The sequence below is a fragment of the Penicillium cosmopolitanum genome, assembly GCF_028827165.1.
Source record: "Penicillium cosmopolitanum strain IBT 29677 chromosome Unknown utg000012l:1.0-3308103.0:1.0-3310761.0, whole genome shotgun sequence".
NCBI classification, from domain to species: Eukaryota; Fungi; Ascomycota; class Eurotiomycetes; order Eurotiales; family Aspergillaceae; genus Penicillium; species Penicillium cosmopolitanum.
The window spans coordinates 1,375,876-1,393,667 of NW_026622682.1; the positions used below are offsets into that span (position 1 = coordinate 1,375,876).

The 17,792-nt window shown below is 49.8% G+C and overlaps 8 protein-coding genes across 8 annotated transcripts; 3 read left to right on the forward strand and 5 right to left on the reverse strand.

Moving 5' to 3' along the window:
* Positions 1 to 1,223: 1,223 nt before the first annotated feature.
* On the reverse strand, positions 1,224 to 1,424 carry N7509_013254 (uncharacterized protein; the record flags this gene model as incomplete). Its single annotated transcript, XM_056637891.1, has 1 exon — positions 1,224 to 1,424. The coding sequence occupies one exon, from the start codon at positions 1,422 to 1,424 to the stop codon at positions 1,224 to 1,226; it is 201 nt and encodes a 66-aa protein (XP_056481398.1).
* A 785-nt stretch (positions 1,425 to 2,209) lies between these two features.
* Positions 2,210 to 2,968, reverse strand: derA (putative ER-associated proteolytic system protein Der1; the record flags this gene model as incomplete). Its single annotated transcript, XM_056637892.1, has 1 exon — positions 2,210 to 2,968. The coding sequence occupies one exon, from the start codon at positions 2,966 to 2,968 to the stop codon at positions 2,210 to 2,212; it is 759 nt and encodes a 252-aa protein (XP_056481399.1).
* A 516-nt stretch (positions 2,969 to 3,484) lies between these two features.
* On the forward strand, positions 3,485 to 4,112 carry N7509_013256 (histone H3 family protein; the record flags this gene model as incomplete). Its single annotated transcript, XM_056637893.1, has 2 exons — positions 3,485 to 3,629; positions 3,766 to 4,112. The coding sequence occupies 2 exons, from the start codon at positions 3,485 to 3,487 to the stop codon at positions 4,110 to 4,112; spliced, it is 492 nt and encodes a 163-aa protein (XP_056481400.1).
* A 981-nt stretch (positions 4,113 to 5,093) lies between these two features.
* On the reverse strand, positions 5,094 to 9,094 carry N7509_013257 (uncharacterized protein; the record flags this gene model as incomplete). Its single annotated transcript, XM_056637894.1, has 8 exons — positions 5,094 to 5,935; positions 5,986 to 6,638; positions 6,696 to 6,811; positions 6,867 to 6,884; positions 6,942 to 7,052; positions 7,108 to 7,386; positions 7,448 to 8,970; positions 9,037 to 9,094. The coding sequence occupies 8 exons, from the start codon at positions 9,092 to 9,094 to the stop codon at positions 5,094 to 5,096; spliced, it is 3,600 nt and encodes a 1,199-aa protein (XP_056481401.1).
* A 194-nt stretch (positions 9,095 to 9,288) lies between these two features.
* On the reverse strand, positions 9,289 to 10,491 carry N7509_013258 (uncharacterized protein; the record flags this gene model as incomplete). The annotated part of the gene is made up of 1 exon (XM_056637895.1): positions 9,289 to 10,491. The coding sequence occupies one exon, from the start codon at positions 10,489 to 10,491 to the stop codon at positions 9,289 to 9,291; it is 1,203 nt and encodes a 400-aa protein (XP_056481402.1).
* Positions 10,492 to 11,986: 1,495 nt separating this feature from the next.
* N7509_013259 (putative Snf1 kinase complex beta-subunit Gal83) lies at positions 11,987 to 13,462 on the forward strand (the record flags this gene model as incomplete). The annotated part of the gene is made up of 3 exons (XM_056637896.1): positions 11,987 to 12,717; positions 12,779 to 13,355; positions 13,418 to 13,462. 3 exons carry the CDS (start codon positions 11,987 to 11,989, stop codon positions 13,460 to 13,462), a joined length of 1,353 nt encoding a protein of 450 aa, XP_056481403.1.
* A 578-nt stretch (positions 13,463 to 14,040) lies between these two features.
* On the reverse strand, positions 14,041 to 15,253 carry kae1 (O-sialoglycoprotein endopeptidase; the record flags this gene model as incomplete). The annotated part of the gene is made up of 3 exons (XM_056637897.1): positions 14,041 to 14,282; positions 14,314 to 14,811; positions 14,902 to 15,253. 3 exons carry the CDS (start codon positions 15,251 to 15,253, stop codon positions 14,041 to 14,043), a joined length of 1,092 nt encoding a protein of 363 aa, XP_056481404.1.
* A 428-nt stretch (positions 15,254 to 15,681) lies between these two features.
* On the forward strand, positions 15,682 to 17,326 carry N7509_013261 (ribosomal lysine N-methyltransferase; the record flags this gene model as incomplete). The annotated part of the gene is made up of 4 exons (XM_056637898.1): positions 15,682 to 15,832; positions 15,944 to 16,542; positions 16,609 to 16,836; positions 16,913 to 17,326. 4 exons carry the CDS (start codon positions 15,682 to 15,684, stop codon positions 17,324 to 17,326), a joined length of 1,392 nt encoding a protein of 463 aa, XP_056481405.1.
* Positions 17,327 to 17,792: the final 466 nt, after the last annotated feature.

The window sequence follows — 17,792 nt, forward strand, 5'->3', positions numbered from 1 at the left end:
CGGGAGTGTCGAGTGAGAATCTCACGGACCGGGCCCAAGGCCGCGCGGGATAGAAAAGGGACACGAGATTGTTGTTCGATCGTCACGAGTGGAAGGATAGGTAGATTGGTCGAAAATATTATTATGAGGCGTATGGAATAAATTAGGCGCCGAGAGTAAAGGTGGTGGTGGTGAGAGGGAGAGGACGAGAAGAGGTCGAGGTGGTACGGTGGTAGTGGTAGTGGTAGTGGGTGAGATGGGTTCGTGTCAAAAGGGGGGAGGGGGAGAAAGTGGAGGATAGAAAGTGAGATATTGAAAAACGGCTCGGCCAAATAGGGGAGAATATAATAAGGAGTGACGGAGTGGGGAAGGGAGAGAAGGGAAAAAAGCGAAGGCTAAGGCCAAAGGAGAAGAGTGTTGAGGGATCTCTTCGCACTTTGAGGCGTTGCGCGGCGAAGTCTGAGCAAAGTGGGTCACGAAGGTTTGGTGAGACTCCAAGGGGTTTAGTGTGGTTTCTCCGTACAGAGAGAGTACCTGGTAGTACCCAGTACTGGAACACTGGTACACAGGGACCCAGAACAGACAAGGGGCAAAAAGTTAGTTTACTGTACAGTATGTAGGTACTGCGAGGTATATGAGAGGCTGTGGTGGCTGAGCCCCGGTTTTTCCTGCCTGCGACCATGTGTTGCTTAACCTGGATGAGTGATGATTGGTGGAGATGTTGATGACTAAGGTGGGGCAATGGCTGCCGCGAATACGATTACGCACTCGCAGTACAATACGGTAACACTGACATTGGCACTGGGATTGGCATTGGCACTGCCACTATGCAGAAGGAGACTGTATTGTACTGTACTGTGCCCAGCACTCGCACTCAGCACAGACCAAGTGCGATCGTCTGCTTTATCCCCCCGTCACCATGGGCACCCGACTGTAACTGTACTGTATGCAGTCGATAGTCACGATAGTCACCCCGTCACCATCCACTTTCGTGGGCCGAATGGGCCAACTGGCCAATTCAACTGGACAGTCACACTTGACCCAAGTCTTTTTTTCTCTTTACTCTTTACTCTTTTACCCTGGAACAAACGATCCATGCACTCCATCTCCAGGTTTTTAGCCTACTTTTTGCCTAACATGACGTGGGTGGTCGGGGCCGGGCCTGGGTTACCGGTCATCGCTGAGCCACCCTCTCCACGAGTCGTCGTCCTCCGTACCAATTCGGGACATTCTTTCGTGCCATGTCACACTGCTCGCCCCGCGGGGCCAAATGCCGATTTCTTATCGTCTGGGCGTATCTCAGCCTTGCCCTTGTCCTTGGCCATGGCCATGGCAACTTGGCCAACGCCATAGACTGACGATCGTAGGCTAGGGTCGGATCGGAGTTGTACAGAATACCACCACTGGTGCAAGGAGATAGACAGAGCATATAAGTTGTATACCATTGTATGGTTAAACCATCGTATGTAATTTGAATATAACAGCCATCCTTGCAGCCAATGATCCATAATACAACCTTACGGAGTATTCATCAATTGGGTCAGGCAACAGAAATACCACTAATCAGAGCGAGTCTAAAATAAGAGAGAGAATACGAGTACGACCAAGAGCATGAACTTGAACTTGAGGATAATAATAGTATTACGGCCGTAGTGATAATGATAATAAGAATGCAAAATACTCCGTAATAACAATAATAAAAGGGTATCAATCGCTATCAATGTAAAACAATGCATGAGGATCCCATCCTTCTCATAGGCACTCTGCACTTCATGCTCGGTTTAACGTTCCGCTAGAAGGCGACTTCAGGCGACCCTTTGACCTCGGCACCCCACCTAGATCAGGTTCGATTTCGATTTCGATTCCACCTCAGCGAACTGCCAGCAAGCTACACTTGCACAGCCTTGGACCACCCCCACCTTGCAATTTAAGAACTCTCTCAAAGTGGAGGGTCACCCCGCTCAAGCTACGTGTACATCATCACTAGGACATCACTTGGATCTTTCTCCGCGGCCATTTTCTCTTCGAAATCAGGTGTTGACGCCATCCTCAAAGGACCATCCTCAAGCTGACCTGATCACGCGCGGGGTACTAACTCTAGTCAATTGGCTTTTTTCGCCACGAGTCTGTCATTTAAGGTTCGGAAGTACGCGTCCCGATACAATGGCAATGGCAATGGCAATGGAAAGGCAATGATAAGCTTCCCACAGGAAATAGTCGCAAGAGCATATTATCGGACCTCGGGTGCGGCGGCGGCAGCAGCAAACTCTTGGTTGACGGTCGCATCAGTGGGGCCAGGGCGTTCTCGCTCCTCTGCATCAAGATTGCCCTCAAATAACCGCCGCCACCATCTCGGCGGATCAAAAGGACGATGACCACCATGAAGAGTCGGGTAAACATCATTGAAAAAGTACCAGACATGGCCCACGACAACGCCACAAAGTTCATCCTTGGGCACCATCTTATGCACGACCAGACTAAAGCCCATCAACACCCACGGAAGATATGGAGCTGTGAAAACGAGCAGGCCGAGGAAACTGAGTCGAGTCTCTGGATTCCGTCTCGCCCAGATATAAACGAGACTGGAAGACAGTGCGGTTCCGAGGAACGGTAACGAGAGGAATGGCGATATCAACAGCAGCGAGGCACAAGCGTAAACGATCAACCAGGTGAATTGAGCCGGGGAGCGACCAGAGGATTCTTCCAGAAGACGTGAGTAGCGTTGTAAGAAGAAGACGTGAAATAAGAGGTCAAGGTTTAGTGGACCGAAGTAGAGAAATGTGGATAGTAGACGCCAGTACTGCGATTTCGCATAGACGGTGCGGAAGCTGTAGAAGAGCTGAAATGGAGTCACAATGTGGCACTGTACCAGTACAGAGGTAGCCACCGTGGCCACGGTCCACCACCTTGTCACTGGGGGCATCTCGTAAAACCATTGTTCTAATGGAAACTGACCCATCTGCCCATTGTTCTCCCACAGGGCAGCCATGATGTGAGGTTATGAGGGGAAGGGAGAAAGGGAAGGAGGGGGAGTGCGGAGAATCAATGAGGCCACCTTCATGTATATCCAAGGCCAACCTGTCGAGTCCCCCAACACGTGACCCCGTGCAACGCGCGGGAGACGCGGGAGATCGCGCGTCTCCCGCGCGAGGCTAGACGAAACGAGTTAAACTACTCTTTCAACCCTCCCCAGCCTCCTCTTTTTTGCGCATTTCGCATTCCAATTGTTCTCCAAACTTATCCCCCCACCACCGTTGAACCAATTTCTCCTCTGATAATACTTTTTACCTACGGAGTAATTTCCATCCCCTCACTCCCTTCAACAAACCCCCCCGGGGAACCGAACCTCCTGCAAGGGCGAACTGAAAAAAAAGCGCATTGAACAACCTACAAAGTACCTGCATACGTTCAATCGCATCGCCTCGTTTCGGCAGGGCTTTATCGTCTTGAGCCTTATATCTTTTTTCTTTCTCATTCCCTCGCGAATCATTTTCGCAACCGAACAATGCCAGTCAAAACCGCATCCAAAGTCGGCAGAGGCCGCCCATCACAGTCAACAACAGCCAACCCAAGCTCACCATCAAGGGCGCGCAAAACTACCGGCACACCGAAGAAGAAACCCGCCGCAAAGCGACCATCAAATGTACAACGTATGTCTATCCCACCCTGCGCAATGCGAACCCAGTCCAACCCAGCCGGCGCACTTGTTTTCTTCCCCTCATCCCCATGCCAACCGCTCCCCAATCCACCCACACCAGCCAAACTAACCACCCACCCACTCAACAGCCGGAGACCCAACCCCAACAGGCCGACGCCGCCGCTACAAGCCCGGCACAGTCGCATTAAAAGAAATCCGGCGCTACCAACGCTCCTACGACCTATTGATCGCAAAACTTCCATTTGCCCGCCTAGTCCGTGAAGTCGCACTGGATTTACTACCCGCAGAACGGGGCTCGGAAATTCGCTGGCAATCACACGCTATTCAGGCGTTGCAGGAAGCTTCCGAGGCGTTTTTAGTGCATTTGTTTGAAGATACGAATCTTTGCGCTATTCATGCTAAGCGTGTTACTATTATGCAGAAGGATATTCAACTTGCGAGGAGAATTCGGGGGGTTTGGGCTGGTTTGGGGTGATTTTCTTCTTTTTTTTTCTCGAGCAATTTCTCAATTTCTCTCTCTCCCTACCTGCCTGCTGCCTTGTTGTGCCTTTTTTGCTGCGCTTTCTCTCTGCGGTCTGGTCTGAGCGTTTCTTTTAATTCTGGGTGTTGTGTTGCATTGTTATTTTTTGCAGCGGCTTTTCCAAGCCTACGGGCTCTGGGCTGGGGCATATTTAGTCGAAAACTGCCGGCGTATTATGGACATGATGGGGTGTGTTGTCTCGTCTCGATCGAGTTTCAACTTTTCAAAGTTATTGTGGGTGCTGGGTGCCTTGACACTTGAAATGTTTTGTTTTTAATCCCACCTTTCGTTTTTTGATTTCATTTCCCCCACCCCTTTCTCTCTTGACAATGAATGTTATTGCATTATATGTCTATGAAGTATGATGCTTACTGGGTTTCTTCCCTTCCCAATATACCATACCATACCACCGATACTTGCATGTTTACACCACTGCGGGCAGATTTAATTTTTTGTTACCATCTAATAAGTAAGCGCCGAGGGGTGTGAGAGGACGGACCCCTTAGGCAAAGCACTTGAATGAAACGGAAAGTTTAATCATACATCTATACTGTACGATCTCACCTCCTCTTTCAAGTTTCCTGACTTTCTAGACCTAAAGGCACCTGGTGTAAACCCGGGGTGTGATATCGGAACCGACGGTGTCTTGTACACTTCGAGATGGCACACAGCAGTCCAGTTGAACGGTTATAAATGGTACATATACTAGATATATTCGCTGGTCTATCTCGAGGCCTAGACTAGATAAATGAGACGCCTTCGCACCATATTCATGAGATGGTATCATACACTAACTCCTTCCCAATAGAAAAAGAAATCAAAAGACAAGAGGAAAACGTCCTCGGAAATGGAGAAGAAGAAAAGAACAGCAAGATATTGACGTTCACATCAAGGACATTTCGACGCCACATCCTTTCAAAGCAAGCGGATCTTGATCTAGACTGAACGTTTCAAGCCAGGCGGAAGACCCATAACCAGTCGTTGGCCCTCCTCACGCACACTACTAGCCTCTTCACCTTTACCCTGCCGTTCGAGGGTATCAGCAAGCATTTCATCCGTGACACTCGCCCAAAGTCGATGATTTGCTCGTTTCGCCATGGCCCGACCAGCCCTTGCGCTCTTTTCGGCCTGTTCGCCCACGACGCCGCGGAAATATTTCCAGCTCATGAATGTCAGCGTCATGCATGTGATCTGACTATTGCTGATAGCAGTCGCGGATTGCAGAGCCTGTTGGAGATATTGTTTTGTTTGTATAGTCGAGTCTGTGTGCACAGTAGAGCATACCAAAAAGTAAGCTGCTTGGATGTACTTGTTCGGACTGTGTTGGCAGAAAGACTCGAGCGTAGTCAAAATAGCAGGGAGGTGGGAATGTGCTGGATGAGTCGGATCCCGAATGATGAGGACTGTGTTTAGCGCGGAAAGAATACAGATGTCGCGGTAGGGGTCATTGCGAGAGATCTTGCTGGCGGATGGCGATAGTGTTAATAAGGGTGACTGGAAGATCGTCAAGGCTGATGCTAGATCTCCCGTCGCTTGGGAAATGGTGCCGGCGGCGTATTCCATGAGACATTCAATGGATTTGGGAAGGCTGGGCCCGAGTTCTTGGGTCACCTGGCGGAGGGATTTGAGAGTTTGACTAGCATAATCCCAGTCTGTTCTAGAGCAAGCCAGGAAGACCCGTTGCAGAAGGAAGTTGCAGTACAGAGTCCGGCGCCATTCAACGCGTCTTGCCGCATTGACCATGGCCTCTGGGATTTCCTGTGGCGTCTTAAAGTCCCCTGCAAATGTATGAGTGTGAAGTTTATTGGTGATATAATGGCATGCTTACCTTCGATCATGCGAATGCCTTCATCGAGGAACTTTTCCGCCTTTCGGCCATCGTATGAGTTCTTGGCACTCAGTGTAATGGAGCTCAAGAAATATGAAAGCGCATAGAGATCATGCTGAGGAAGCCAACTAAAACTCAAAAGTAAAGTTCCACTTTGAACCTGCAGAATATCCCCAGTATCGATTGACGATGGCCCGGCAGATTTTCCATTCAGGGGAACGGAGAACGAGCCATCAGGGCGCCAGCTGGGGTCATTGAGTGTTTCGTCCACCAGGGCTTGCATAACCTTGAGTTTTTCAGCCGATTGGTTCACATCGCACTCAAGTAAACTGCAGCAAATATCGACGATCTGTATCAAAGTTGAAAGCTGGGGGATGTTACGAAGTTCGTCATTTAGCTGATGGCTCCGGGCGATCGCTATAGCACGCTGTGCTTGTTCGATTGCATCAGAGCCGGCACCTTGCTGGAGATGCGCCAACGCTTCGATGACTGCTGCCATTGCCGCGACGGTTCTGTCGCCATTGCGATTGGCCATTGCCGCGATCTTATGGAGATGCTGGAGTGCTTGAAGGGAATCCTGATGCGTAGGGGCGGATAGTGAGAGCGAGACACGAAGAAAGCGAAATGCATACTCCCAGGCCGCATGTCGGTATCTGTAAGCTAATTAGTATTCTGAATTTCAAAAGCGTCCATGAAAGAAGAAAACATACGCCTCGACATCTTGGATCATTCCATCGACGGCTTTCAGAGAAGCTTTTGGATTGGACTTGTGAAGCATTCGTGCCAAAAGATGTTGCATGCTGTACTTCAAATCTAACATGCGATTCTGAGAAGCGTTAGTTGATTCCAAATGAGTGGACAAGATATTGAATGGTACTCACTCGTTCGCAGAGATCAATCTTTCGAAGAAGTTAGCCGCTAAACTCGATACAAAACTAAGAGGGAGGAACACTTACGCCTTTACTCAAAGCAGTCTCTGCTTCAAGGTCATTCTCCGTTTCCTCGAATAATGTCCGGGCAAATCGAAGTCTCACCAAGGCTTCCTTGCGGGGCTGTAGTCTCCAGTTCTATTGACAAACAGTGAGCGAATGGCACATATTTGATGTGGCTTGAGTTGCCTACCTTTAGAACAGCCTCTAGACACCCTAGCCCGGTAGAGATTAGCTTATAGTATTCCTCAACATCATCCCTTCTGGTAGATAGTGCCAAGGTGGTTCCATGGCTATGTGCGGCATTCAAATATTCGTCTGCCAGTGATAGAAGCAAGACTTGATAATCCACAGGCGGCTTGGAAGACTTTGCTGGCTTCTCTATGGACTGGTGACTTGGTTGCTTCTTCAATTGTTGCTTCTTGGGGGGGAGATTGCTTTTGCAGGTTGACTTGAATATCCTGTGATGGAGCTGGAATCACAACTTGTGGAACTGTATTGTTCGCGGGTGACGGTGTTGGTTGAGGTCGTACGGAATTGGACTTCGGCGTCGGCGTCGCGGGTGGAAGCTTGACCTCAAGCTTGGCAGGTGGCTGATCCAGGACCTTGACCTTTTCAGGCTTGATAAATTGTTGCGGTTGCGGCAGTTGCGGCAGTTGCGGCGGCTGCTGAGCCTGGAAAGTCTGTTGCGGTTGAATGTTTGGGATATTTTCTTGGGGGGTAATGGCCGGGGCTGATAGATTTCTGGCTGGAGTTGGCGCCGAGACTGTTGCCGGCGCTGGCATTGAAGTTACTTTCGGTGGAGGTGGAAGTGGAGGTACTTCGTCCACAGCCAGAGGAACTGCGTTTATATCGTCAAACTGTGGCAGGGAGGGGTACCGTGACCGTGGCGCGGTTGGCAGTGGGGTCTGGACGAAGAGTTCAGCCGGGTTAATGAACTGATGCTGTTGCGGGACCTCCTGTGGAAGAGACGGAGGTGCTCGAGGCACTGGGTTCACAGGTTGCGGAGCAAGGATAGGTGGATCCTGTACAATGGAGACTTGGCCTTGGGAGATTGGACCGGCGGAATACTGCTCTGGTTGTGGGCGCGGAGATTGCTGATGTATTTGAGGAATTTGGGGTTGCTGTTTAAATTGGGGAAGCGGAGATTGTTGCAGCTGCGGTCGTGGCGATTGCTGCTGGGCTTGAGGGTGCGACGGTCGTTGGACTTGGGGCCGTGGTGATTGCTGTTGGATTTGGGCACGCGGGGATTGCTGTACCTGAGGACGTGGCGATTGCTGTTGCTGCACCTGAAGGCTCGGGGATTGTTGTTGGATTTGAGAAAGCTGGGGTTGCTGTTGGATCTGGGCACGCGGAGATTGTTGCACCTGAAGTCGTGGGGATTGTTGTTGGATTTGAGCAAGTTGGGGTTGCTGTTGGATTTGTTGTATTTGGGCACGCGGGGATTGCTGTACCTGAAGACGTGGCGATTGCTGCTGCTGCTGCTGCACCTGAAGGCGTGGGGATTGTTGTTGGATTTGAGAAAGCTGGGGTTGCTGTTGGATTTGGGCATGCGGAGATTGCTGCATTTGGGGGCGCGGGGATTGTTGATGTTGTATTTGAGGGCGCGAAGGTTGCTGTATCATTTGAGGACGAGGGGACTGTTGATGTAACTGCGGAAGTTGAGGCGGCTGCTGCTGCATCTGCTGTTGCGGCAATTGCTGTTGCTGTTGCTGGTGGTGGATGAGGGGAGATTGCTGCAACTGCGGAAGGGAATTTGGTGCCGGGTGTTGGACAGGATGCTGCGGATGCTGAGGGTATTGTGGATAGGCAGGGTAGGGCATCATCCCCTGGGGGTAGATTGGCGGTTTGTTGTAGCCATTGTATGGCGCGGGTGACGGAGTGCCGGCATTGCTGTAGAGCAACTGCGGCGGCGGACCTTGTCCCTGCCCTGTTTGATACTGCGGGGGTATATACTGCGGGTATTGACCGGAATGGGGTGGTGGGAAGCTCATCGCCTTGATGTGCGCTCCAGCTGAAGCCGATCCCCCAAAGCGTGCGGGTTGGGCTCGGAAGACTGCAAGACGTCGTCGCGCGTCGGGTCACGGGCGGAGGACCATTTTGGAGATCAGCTGATAAGCACTTGCGATAGGCGGAGGTCCGGGCCACCCTGGGGGGCAGCCATTTACTTTGGGCGACATTTAAGTTATACTCGTTTACTCGGTGTGAATTAAAATTTAGAACTGGTATTTCAAGTTGTTAATGACTTAATTATCACGAAGTTGGCATTATATGATTGTAGTAGCCAGTGGTCAAAATAGTTAGATTAAACACGATATAAGGGTATATATAAAACAATTAACATCTAGCCCGCATCGCTTTCCTCCTCCCTCATTTACAACATTTGAATGGAAGAATATAAGGAGTTCATGGGAGAATTCCTCATTCCCGGTCGGATAATCTCTTCACCCAAACTAGGCGAAAAGGCGATCGGGGGGTGTTCACGAATCGTCCAAGGACATAGCTCATTGCAGTTCTCCACGCCAATGGACGGCTCTGCCGGATGGATTCTTTGAACTCCCCAAGCAGCATCGGGAACGTTGCCAGATCCCCCGAGTGATCTTTGTGTCCAAAAAGAGTATGTGACCTTACCGCCCTCTTCAGCATGGTACGGCTGTTTTCGACGGCATTTGAGTGTCGTGTCGCACGCACTACAGACCGTAATCCGTTTGCAAGACGCACAAAATGAATCGAAAATCTGACAAATGGTGGATTGGTAAACGCTCGATAGCCAAAGGTCAACAGAGCGATGGGCGCATCCAAAACGTGGTGTCATGAACTCCTCCTTGCCAACTTGGCCGGATTCGGTTGTAAGTTGATATTCCGAGTGGATGACCAACTGATCCTCTTCATTCAACTCGGGAAACAATGACATCTTGAGTTGAGTTGGCCCGTACTGTTCCGTGCACGAGTGCCAACAATAACGATCGGATACCGTGTTTCCAAACTGTGAGTTCAGGGCTCTCAGTGAAATCTGTCGTATCCGAAGATGGTCGATGAGATCCAGCTTATCACGGAAAGTCAACTTCTTGCACGGGCACAAATCAACAATGCCGGCCAGTTCTCCCACATTGCAGGTCCTATTCTCAGCCTTGCGTCGAATTTCGCGAGATGAGAAGGCGGTCCGAGGGTGTAATTTCAGGCATCTGGAGCATGTGCGCCAGCGGCTATTCTCCAACAAGGTAATGAATTGCCACCGTGGTGTAGTAAAATTATGGCCATTGCGATAATGGTGAAACAGAGGGGCGAAGTCGCGAGTGAATCGTAAGGATTTCGAGCTGAGAATTTCGCCTGAGATCGCGAGCATGCGCTTACAGGTCAGGGCGAAGGCGGCTTCGGGGATCAGCGTAAGGTGGGTGTTGATTTCAAGTAGTAACTCGGTTGGTAATTCCATGATGTAGCAGCGGCTGGGCTGCTCTTTTTGCTGCTTTCGCAAGCGGGTGTGTGGCCACGACTTCATTTTGATGGCTGTCTTCAGCTTTTCAGTAGCTCTATGAAGGCGCTCTGGCAGGGCGAAAGGGGACTCTTCAAAAGCCATGGGAATTGGTCGGTGTATTGACTTTGTCTAGGACGGGTTCCTGATCAAAGTATCGCAGTGAAGGTCCGTGAGTTGCTTTCTTTGTCTGGGTCGGACCACTTTCAATATATTGTAGTAGAAATGCCGCCTGGAGTGGAACTCGGAATGATGATGCTTCTGTTTCTCGGTGGGACGTGCTGAAATATCATATTGGAGTCGACGGGATCTGCATCTTGTGACGAACAGACGAGAGAAGCTTCAAAAAGGGAAAAAAAGAAAAAGAGAAGGGGATCTGTCGACCTAGAAGTATGCACAGGAAGAAGAAAGAGTTGCACGAAAACGGACCATGAGACTGGATAATCGAGGGCCGCTGACAATGTTATCAGCATTACATATCCCGGGGGACAGTGCTGGGCGAACTGATCATCATCAAGGCACGCGCCGTTTTTTGTCCGATGATCCCGATGCAGGGGCCCGACTTGTATTTACGCATTCAAAATTTCCCCATCAAGAGTTTCCCTTAAAAACAATGTCTATTGTCGGAAGTGGGTTGAGGAACTCTCAGATTCCCCGCCGGAAGCTATCGACCATTCAGGGTTTACTTCCGTTTGCGGCGATGCAGCGAACATTTCATCACCGCTTCCCTCCATTACTTTTATTTGAAGAATGGAAACGATCCCGGATATCATTGTGTGGAAAAATAAACTGAGGCTGATTTCTGTGGTGGAAGATGTGCTCATGATGACCTTGTCAACTGACAAACAGCCCTAATGTCCCATGACATTGACGCATGGCGGGATCCAGTGAAGTGCCAAAGAAGTCACGGTAACGTGATCCGGCCCCACCCGTTCGGACTTTTGATATTCCACTGCGGTTCGAGCTGTACATACAGTATAAGAAGAAAAAGAGATGATTCATTGACTTAAGCACGCCGTATTTTACATGATGGGTTAGGAATCGAAACATCACCGATCTACTCTACTCTTGATCTCCAATACCACAATGAACGGTCCCCTACCGATCTTCGAGCTGCCATTATAAGCGCCGAAAGCGGTACAATCCCGGATGACTAAGGCGGCTCCTCAATGGAGTAACCACGTGATCTTTAGTGCAGTATAGAGAGTACATACAGCTATGGTAATACCCTGTTGATCGATAAGAAACAAGACTGAAGTATGAAAATGTTGAATTTAAAAAGGAGGACATACATATCCCCATTGACCATAATAAAAATAACTTAACTGTGTAGTAACAGCTTCCATTCAGAACCTGGGGTAAGCCGAGTTATGACCGCCAGCCCTAAGCCCTGTCCCAATCGGGTACCCAGCGTCATGGGCCTCGACCTTCTACCTCCTACTCCTTGGCGGATCATGATCTGAGGACAACATCTCCAATGCTATCAACTTGACCGGTGGTTTTTTCAAACACCTTTCCTCCCGCCAACGTCCCCCCTCCCACCTACCTCCCTGTAAAAACCCAGAGTCGACTCGATTTTGCATTTCCTACCCCGCCTTCGATGGGCAACAACCCTTCCAAAGGCGGCGATGCGCCATCGGGCCATGTCCCCAATGCCTCGGGAGATCGAAAGGTCGTTCGCCGAACATCCCTCAATGCGATTCCGACACACAAGGCTACTGTAGCCGACCCTTCTGCCTCACGGGAGACAGCTGCGGGCCACTCGGCAGGTTACCAAGGCTCCGTTCAACACCGGCTACAGTCACGAAACACCCCCGATCATACCGCAAGAACCTCCGGAAAGTCAGAAAAATACGATGCAAAGAGTCCTGAATATACCCAAGGGAAGAATATTCCTGCGCCGGATCTTTCCAACCCGGTGCAAGTCCCGGTTGCGCGCCATGCCGCGGGACGCGATCCAATGGCCCCCTCGGCCCCGCCCATGAATTCCTACTATAATGCATCGCAACATCTTCAACGGCCTCCGCGATTGCCATTACCTATCGCCGATGGCACCGCCACGCCGGGATCTCCCATTATGGGGCCCGAAGATTCGCATATACAATCGATGCCGGCGGACCGACTTCTCGACGAAGAAATGAACCAAGAGACCTCCCATATTAGCAGTGAGGCCATGGACGGCGAGGAGGTGCTAGATGAACTCCAACCATTTACCCCAAGTGGCGTTGGAAAGGCTGTGTCTACAGTCATCGAATGGTCTGCACCTGGTCAAAAAGTTTATGTCACTGGAACCTTCGTCAACTGGGAGAAGAAGTTCCGACTACACCGAGGGTGAGTATAGCCTCCTATAATATCAAAATTTGAGAATGAAAGTTGGCTCACCATATCACAGCGACCACGATGGCGCAGTTATGTCGACTACATTGAATCTCCGCCCCGGAACCCACCACTTGAAATTCATTGTTGACGGAGAAATGCGAGCATCCGATACTCTTCCAACCGCAGTGGATTTCACCAACCACCTCGTGAATTATGTTGAAATCAGCGCCGACGATGCCCGTAGAGACAACGACACCCCGGCGGGCGTAAATGACTCGCAGAGTATAGCGGATAATTCCCGGGATGGAAAATCCGAGGAGACAACCGATGACCCTCCGAAAAAAGAAGAAATTGAGGAAGAGGTCCCTCCCGGCGATTTCGGCGGTGCTATCCCCCAGTTTCTCGCAGACCTAGATAAAGAAGAAGACAGCCCGGCGTATCTTCAAGCTGCGAATGTCATTGGAGACACAGCGACACCTCCAAGTCTACCTTTGTTCCTTGGCAAATCCATTCTCAACAGCACTACTCCCACCAAAGATGATAGCAGTGTCCTAAATTACCCTAACCACACTGTCTTAAACCATCTTGCCACCAGCAGTATCAAAAATGGTGTGCTCGCCACGAGTGTGACGACCAGATACAAGCGAAAGGTGAGACCCCGCCCCTAGGCCAGGCCATGCCTTATCGGGAATAAACTGACCCTTTACTTTAGTACGTCACGACCATCTTGTACAAACCAACCGGTGATCTGGAATGAGCGATACTTCAACCTAACCTATGATGTGGATTTTTACACTTGCGGAGTCGATATTTTGAACCATTTCCATGAAATACTACTTGGGACATTATGCAAAGTCCTCACTGCATCAAGAATTTGACGTTCTGTAAATTGGAGTTTAGTACGGCGTTGTTCTGTGGTTTATTTGCATTTCACCCCCCATATCTCCAGGCCCCAGCGACAATTTTGCATGCCCTTTTTGTTGACGGGGTAATTTTTATGAGAATCTTTCGAACCTATCAAATTTAAATATTGGAAAATTAATATACAGCGAAGTGTTCCATAACTGCAAGCAGTTGGTCGGATTTAAGTAGAACGATATCGGGCTGCAGACAACTCTTATTTACAGCCCCCCATAAGTGTACACAAGTTTATTTGGAATATGCCACTGGATCAATGCTGTCCCCACATTCGTGTTTTGTCCTCACAATGCTCGTCTAAGAGTATGGTGAATTTACAGAGGGCTCTCATGGCATTGAATTTATAATTTTTTCCTTCATATCACATAATCATATCTATTTTATTTGTCCTGGCGACTGTTTTCGTAGTATGCAACATCAATCCTCCCGCCACTTGACATGCACTTCATCTGTTCTGAATCGTTGTGTGCAAGAAGAGTCCTTCAGAGCAGTCCGGAAGCCAGACTGATAAGCCAACATTCCAGCTTGCGCGATCATGATTCCATTATCGATACAAAAGCGTTCATCCGTGGCGTAAACGCTACCACCACGATCCCGCGCCATAATTCCCATCATCTCTTGTAGTCGTTCGTTGGAGCCCACACCACCAACGATAAGAACTTGTTTGAGATCCAACATGTGCCATTGCACGCTCGGTGATCTCAACAAGCATAGCGTAAACAGTTTCCTGAAGCGAGAAACACAGATCCGCACGAGTAGGTTTGTTGTCGGAGCCGGAGTCGGAGTCGGAGCCTTGGTTTTGGCTTGTCTGCTGCTCCACGTTTGAGGCCTTCTCGGCATCTTCTCTCGCCCGTTCTTCCCCTCCTAACCCCAACGTCGCAGCCAAGCTATCGATGGCCGCCAAAATTCCTGAAAATGAGACATCCATGCCCTTCACCACGTATGGAAGGTCCACTAGTTGCCTGCCTTGCTTGGCAAGTTGCTCGATATTATAACCTGGGAACGGATCATTGGATATGTGTAATGTGCGCGCGAATCGGTCCAAACAGTTTCCAACAGCGATATCAAGAGTTTCGCCGAAAATTCGGTACCGTTGAGAGCTGTATGCGATGACTTGTGTATTGCCGCCAGAGACGTATAGGACGACGGGGTTGGTTGCGCCGGTAATCAGACGGCCCATTTCAATGTCTATGAAGAAGAGGAAGAGGAGAGTTAGTTAGTGTACCTCGATATAAAGAGAAGATAATGCCGTATGGCTGGGATGGGAAGAAGACTCACGCCCTACACAGTGATTCACACCGATCAATGCCTTGCCCCAAAGAAGACTCAGCATGCGCGCCGCAATTGCGACAGCTTGTAGCGGGGCACCCATTCCAGGTCCTTGGGTGAAGCAGATACAGTCGACCTCCTCGACCGACACTCGGGCCTCCTTGAGGGCTCCTTTCACCAGGTTGACAACCCATGTCCGGTGGTGACGGGCCACATCTTTGGGCAAAAAGCCTTCTCCAGGTGGGGAAACATAGGTGTGTCGAATGTTCGCGAGGACTTGTGGTGGGCTGCCATCTTTGGGATGTGACATAATGCCTATACCAATCTTGTTGGCGGAGCCCTCCATGCCAATGGCGATCATCTTGGAAGTCGTTGATATGGAAATATACGAAGTGAGAGGGAATGAGCTTTGATATGGTGTTGCTGTTGCTATTGCTTGTCAGGTATAACCTTCGGTGCACTGGTGGTCCTGCCGATTTTCGTTATCGTTATCGGTATCGGTAAAAGCGGCGACGGGACTGGACCAATCCCGTTTCGCCGAACGTTCTCCGAGGGCCAAAAGTTATGAATAATTACGGGTCCTCCATCTAGTTACATACTCTTTTACCCTTTCATTTTCCCTTCCCCCACTCCCTCAACTCTTTGCAGAAATCCTTCACCTTTTCTCACCTTGAGTATTTGAGCAAAGACTGGGACTGGAATAGGGATATATTGTCCAATCTTCTCTCTCCTCACCTCCCATCACCTCCTCATTCTTTCTTTCGTCATTCCAGCTACATCCCATACAACATGTCCTCCTCCACCCACTTCCCCGACCCTTCAAGCTTCCAGCAACAGTCGAACAACTTCATTTCTTGGTTGGAAGGAAGCCCTGGTGTTAAAGTCAACTCCAAGATTCTCCTAGCAGACCTTCGAGCCACTGGTGCAGGACGAGGAATCGGTAAATTCAACTTTCTCCCCCCCCCCCCACCACACAAAATCCGCAATGGTCAGCAAAATGGTTTGACAGGAAAGCACCTTCTCTAACAATATCTCTTCTTCATAATCATAGTGGCCCGAACAAACATCGAAGAAGGAGAAGAACTATTCTCGATCCCGCGTTCCCTAATTCTCGCCGTGCAGAATTCAGACCTGAAGTCCCTGCTCCCTCAAGATGTGGAGAACCTGGGCCCCTGGCTGTCCCTGATGCTAGTAATGATATTCGAATACTTGAAGGGACCTTCCTCTCAATGGGCACCCTACTTCCAAATCCTACCCACACAATTCGACACATTGATGTTCTGGTCTGCGGCGGAATTGCAGGAATTGCAGGCCAGTGCCATTGTTGACAAGATTGGCAAACAGGGTGCTGATGAGTCGATCCTCGAATCAATTGCTCCCGTTGTTAGGGCGAACCCGTCTCTATTCCCGCCTGTTGGCCAGCTCTCTTCATACGAGGGTGATGCTGGCGCTGCGGCGCTGCTGGAACTTGCTCACATGATGGGCTCCCTTATTATGGCTTATGCTTTTGATATCGAGAAGTCCGAGGACGATGATGACGAAATGAACGATGCGGATGACAGCTACATGACTGATGATGAGGAGGAGCAGTTATCCAAGGGCATGGTCCCTCTGGCTGATCTCCTTAATGCCGACGCTGACCGCAACAATGTGGGTAGAAACTGTCCTGGATCCCGTGACTGGACTTGTCATCTCTAACAAACCATCATTCTCTAGGCCCGTTTATACCAAGAAGAAGAGTCATTGATCATGAGGGCATTGAAACCCATTCGTGAAAACGAGGAGATTTTCAACGACTATGGCGAAATTCCTCGCGCAGATCTGCTCCGCCGTTACGGCTATGTGACAGAAAACTACGCCCCATTCGACGTGATTGAGCTATCCTTGCGAGATATCTGCCAAACAGCCGGTCTCCCCACTGACGACTTGGAATCGCAACCTAGGGTATGCCAAAAAACAAATCCACCAAAATCCACCATTCCTGCACCTTTCTGGACAATTGACTAATTTTGTTGTCCAGCTTCAATTCCTCGACGAGCACGAAGTTCTAGAAGACGGATATGTCATCCCGAGACCTTTGAACAATGCCACGCTTGAGGATATTCTACCTGCAGAATTGGTCGTCCTTCTTACGACGCTGTCGCAGACACCCGAAGAATTCGAACAGCGTCGATCCAGAAACAAGCTGCCAAAGGCGTCCATGGATGCGAAACAGGCTGCCCTTCTCTACAAAGTCTTACAGACCAAGCAAAGTCAATATGCAACATCGCTCGCTCAGGACACCCAGCTCCTACAAAGTCTTTCTCCTCCCCAGTCACCTGCATCTCTAGAAGGGTCATCTCGTCGACTGAAGATGGCGCTTCAGGTGCGCATGGGCGAGAAGGAGATCTGCCAGGCTGTTTTAGCGATGCTTGATTCCATTACGGCAGCTTGATTTATCGAACGAACTACGAACAACAACGAACAACGGCCCCGAGAATGGTGATTGAGGTGGAATATCGGATATATGATATGCTCTTGAGAGAGCAGGCTCGCGGTGGCCATACGAATTACGTTACGAAGCCAACAAAGGCCCAAAAAAGTGTCAAGATATTGGCGAGTGATTATATTTCTGTTAGATTTTGGAAGTTTCTCCTTTTCTGCCCTTGTTCCCTTTTTCCATCATCACAGGCATCATAACTTCGGTTATCCATCATACAAAACAGCGGTCTCTTCGACCTGCGCGCTCTCTCCTCCACCAGAAATCAAAGAAGGTAAATATGTACACTAACAAACGCAGACATACCCGCCAAGATGCTGGACTAGCAAAATGACAGGCAGTTGCAACAGTATCGAAGGGTAAAGGTGGAGAGGAGCGAGAAAAAGGGGGGTGGGCGTGGGCGGAGAAGAAGGAAGAAAAG